This window comes from Setaria italica, chromosome III, assembly GCF_000263155.2.
Source record: "Setaria italica strain Yugu1 chromosome III, Setaria_italica_v2.0, whole genome shotgun sequence".
Classification (NCBI taxonomy): Eukaryota; Viridiplantae; Streptophyta; class Magnoliopsida; order Poales; family Poaceae; genus Setaria; species Setaria italica.
Window position 1 is genome coordinate 32,612,842 of NC_028452.1, and position 3,506 is coordinate 32,616,347.

Consider the following 3,506-nt stretch of genomic DNA (forward strand, 5'->3'; position numbering starts at 1 on the left):
TCCCTGCTATGCCACCCTTTGACCCTACAAGTTGCCCCCACGAAGAGACGATGAAGCCTGCAAGTGTGTGTATGTTTGGAGGCCAGAACCCTCGCAAATCATTGGCCCATCACAAGCAAACTAGGGCATTGCTAATGCTAGCTGCTCGGTTACATATAAAGATATTATATATAGAAATACAGTTGATCCGGTCCCGGGTAAAACAGGATATAATATAGGTGCCGTTTGGTAGAGCTTCGGCTTCTCATAAAACGACTTCGGCTTCGGCTTCTTCGGTGGAGTGGCTTTTTTAGTGAAGCTGAAGCCATTTTGCAAAACGTTTGGTAAAACGGCTTCTCAATGGCAATATATGTAATTTTATGATCACTTAATGCTCTGAGAGAGAGGAGAAGCCGGTGAAGCCACATTTTTCGGCTCCTCCTCTCTAATGTAAGCCATTTTGCGACTTCTCCCCGGCTTTGGTAATGAAGCCGTTTTGAAATTGGCCCTTTGATAGGGCTTCACCAAAAGTCGGTGGAGAAGCACTTTAAAAAGCTCTACCAAACGGGGTATAATCTCGTTAACCCATAAAATATAATGTGATTGGGTGGCCGAAGGAAAGGGACCAGAACGTGCGGCCACATCCATGGTCCATCCATATATATGCTCGCCTGCAGGCAGGCTCGTCGTCGTGGATACCAGCTCTCTCTCTTCCATTGTTCCTTCCATTATTAGCCAGTCGAGCACTACAGTCGCTTCAAGATTGATCGGTGTAGCAGTTCGCCATGAGGAAGGTGTGCGCTAACCTAGACCGGGAGGACGGTTTGGACACCGTGCTCGAGGTGCCCGTCCCGGAGTCCCACCACGAGCCGTCCGCCCGCGGTGGCCGGCGCCGGCGCCGCACGGTGACCGCGTGGGTGCGGTCGCACATGGACCAGCGCCACCGGCGAGACGGCGCACCGCCGTCCCGGGCCGACGTGCAGCTCATGCTCGGCGTCATCGGCGCGCCGCTGGTACCGCAGCCCGTGGAGGCGAGGAAGGCCATGGCCGGGAAGGACATCAAGGAAGAGCCCCTTGTACGTGACCTTTAATTTACATCCCTTTGAACATCAACACGTACGTTGATCCTTTGATCGATCGATCATGACGGCTAATAAAATAATAAAAACTTTCGTTTTCCAGGAGGTTTCGAAGGCCAAGTACATCGTGGAGCAGTACGTCGCGGCGGCGGGAGGGGAGCCGGCGCTGAGCGCGGCGACGAGTATGTACGCGATGGGGAAGGTGCGGATGAGGACTGCCAAGGGGCAGAAGGCCAAGACAGGAATGGGCGTCGTCAACGGCGGCGGCGAGGTCGCCGGCGGCTTCGTGGTGTGGCAGAAGATGCCCGAGATGTGGTGCGTGGAGATGGTGGTGGCCGGCGGCACCAAAATGAGCGCCGGCAGCGACGGCAAGGTCGCCTGGCGCCAGACGCCCTGGCAGCAAGCCCACGCATCCCGAGGGCCCCCAAGACCGCTCCGCCGATGCGTTCAGGTACCAACTGGCAATTTCTTTTTCTTCACCTTCGTGACACAAATAAAACAAGTCTTGATCATGATTATAATTTCCTATCTAACTAATATGAAAGTAAAAAAATGCAAATGGACGTGGAAGATTCGTCGAACATGCGTCCATGTGCAAGTATCTCCTTCTCCTAAGTACACCGTAATTAACTCATCGATGGCATGTGCTGCAGGGTCTGGATCCGAAATCGACGGCGAACCTGTTCTCGACAGCAACATGGGTCGGCGAGAAGTGCATCGACGACGATGACTGCTTCGTGCTCCGCGTCGACGCCGACCCCTCGGCGCTCCGCGCCCGGAGCAGCGCCGACGTTGAGGTCGTCCGGCACGCCGTGTGGGGGTACTTCAGCCAGAGGACGGGGCTCCTGGTCCGCCTTGAGGACAGCCACCTGCTGCGCATCCACGTGCACGGCGAGGCCACCGAGACCGCCTACTGGGAGACCTCCATGGAGTCGTCCATCGGCGACTACCGCGCCGTCGACGGCATCAACGTCGCGCACGCCGGCCGTACCGTCGTGTCGCTGTCCCGTTTCGGCAGCGGCGCCGACGAGGACGACGGCTCCGACGCCGCGCGCGGTAAGAGGACTTGCACGTGCCTGGAGGAGACGTGGAGCATCGAGGAGGTGGACTTCAACATCATGGGCCTGTCCACAGAGTGCTTCTTGCCTCCCAGAGACATGATCCCAGCTTGCAACTCTAAACCGGTAGAGAAGGAGCAGCGCAAGAAGGACGCCGTTGCCGTTCCTGTAAATTGTGCAGCAGGACTTGACGTCATCAAGAGCAAGAACAGTGATGGCGGCGTCAGACCAGCGGCAGCGAGAAAGGCGCTTGTTCCGTCGGCGACTGGGCTTGGCTGGTTCGGGCCGGCGAAGGTTGTAGCGGTGGAAACTGTCGACGCCGCCGAGTAATCATTTTCGGCCCGCGAGATAAGACGATGTTGCATAGTTCCGGAGGCGTGTGTTGCGGCGCCCCGTCCACTAGCAAGTGAAGACCTGTATAGTTTTCTTTTCCTCTGCACAGTGCATAGTATAGGAGGGCAGTTGAGAACCACGTGGATTTTTTTCTCCACTAGAGTTCTCGTTTTGCATAGTCTGCAAAAAGAACAAAAATTCATATGTTGTACGGCGACAATTAGTGATTTTCTCCATCAAGAATCTTTTTACCAGGCGTTGTCTTGGTAACGATCGAGTTTCGGCACAGCTGACTACTCGAATTTCCAAACCATTCTATCAACAAACAAACGGCTAGATCTGTTCCTTCACCCTTGTCGGTCTTCTTCAACCTCTCATGCCATAGACAATGAATCATTTCTACTCAAGCTCCCTAGTCCCTTGTCGAATGGAGGTGAAGTAGGGAGAAGTCTGTTTAGAAGAATGAGAAAGGTGGGTGTATGGAAAATAGTTCTAGGTCATTATTTGTTATTTTGGTGATTGAGTAACAATATAGTTATTTGGACTAATGTGTTCGTCAAGATATATATTTGTAGGTTTCATAGGTTCCAAAAATAAATTAGAAGCTATCCAAACGATAGTAAAAAGGGATTTAGAATAATTCTATGCCATCAAAATCATAGTAAAAATCCAGAGTTTTTCTACTTCATCCAAATGCTGATAAAGACATGCAAAGAAACAAAGCGAATTCAATATAATCATTTTGTCTAATTGATTCAGTGATATGTGTCGGTGCAGCACCGGATCATCTGATGTTCCCCCATTTTTCTACCCTTTCAAGCAACTACTTGTTTTGGACTTATAGCTATAAACTAACAACCACCCCCCTCCCCCCGCCCCCCCCCCCCAAAAAAAAACTACACCCCCATTTGAGGGGTGTTAGAGCTTAGATACACATAAGTGCTCTATACACCAAAATGATTAAGAGAGGATTAAGGCAATTAGCACAAGGCTTAGGGCATTATAACGTTCGGGCCGCTTAGCGCATTGCTTTAGGGATTAACCTAAAGTTAGATGA

At 51.9% G+C, this 3,506-nt stretch overlaps 1 protein-coding gene across 1 annotated transcript; it reads left to right on the forward strand.

Annotated features, from left to right (window-relative positions):
• The first annotated feature begins 687 nt into the window (after window positions 1-687).
• LOC101758892 lies at window positions 688-2,774 on the forward strand. Its single transcript, XM_004962464.2, has 3 exons — window positions 688-1,055; window positions 1,162-1,509; window positions 1,712-2,774. Exons 1-3 carry the CDS (start codon window positions 765-767, stop codon window positions 2,444-2,446), a joined length of 1,374 nt encoding a protein of 457 aa, XP_004962521.1. The 5' UTR covers window positions 688-764; the 3' UTR covers window positions 2,447-2,774.
• Window positions 2,775-3,506: the final 732 nt, after the last annotated feature.

What these genes read in the sequence shown, in the direction of transcription:
- LOC101758892 (XM_004962464.2), top strand. Translation starts at nt 765, where the DNA reads ATGAGGAAGGTGTGCGCTAACCTAGACCGGGAGGACGGTTTGGACACC. An exon ending in ACATCAAGGAAGAGCCCCTT is followed by an intron (nt 1,056 to 1,161) that starts GTACGTGACCTT and finishes TTCGTTTTCCAG; the next exon opens with GAGGTTTCGAAGGCCAAGTA. An exon ending in CGCTCCGCCGATGCGTTCAG is followed by an intron (nt 1,510 to 1,711) that starts GTACCAACTGGC and finishes CATGTGCTGCAG; the next exon opens with GGTCTGGATCCGAAATCGAC.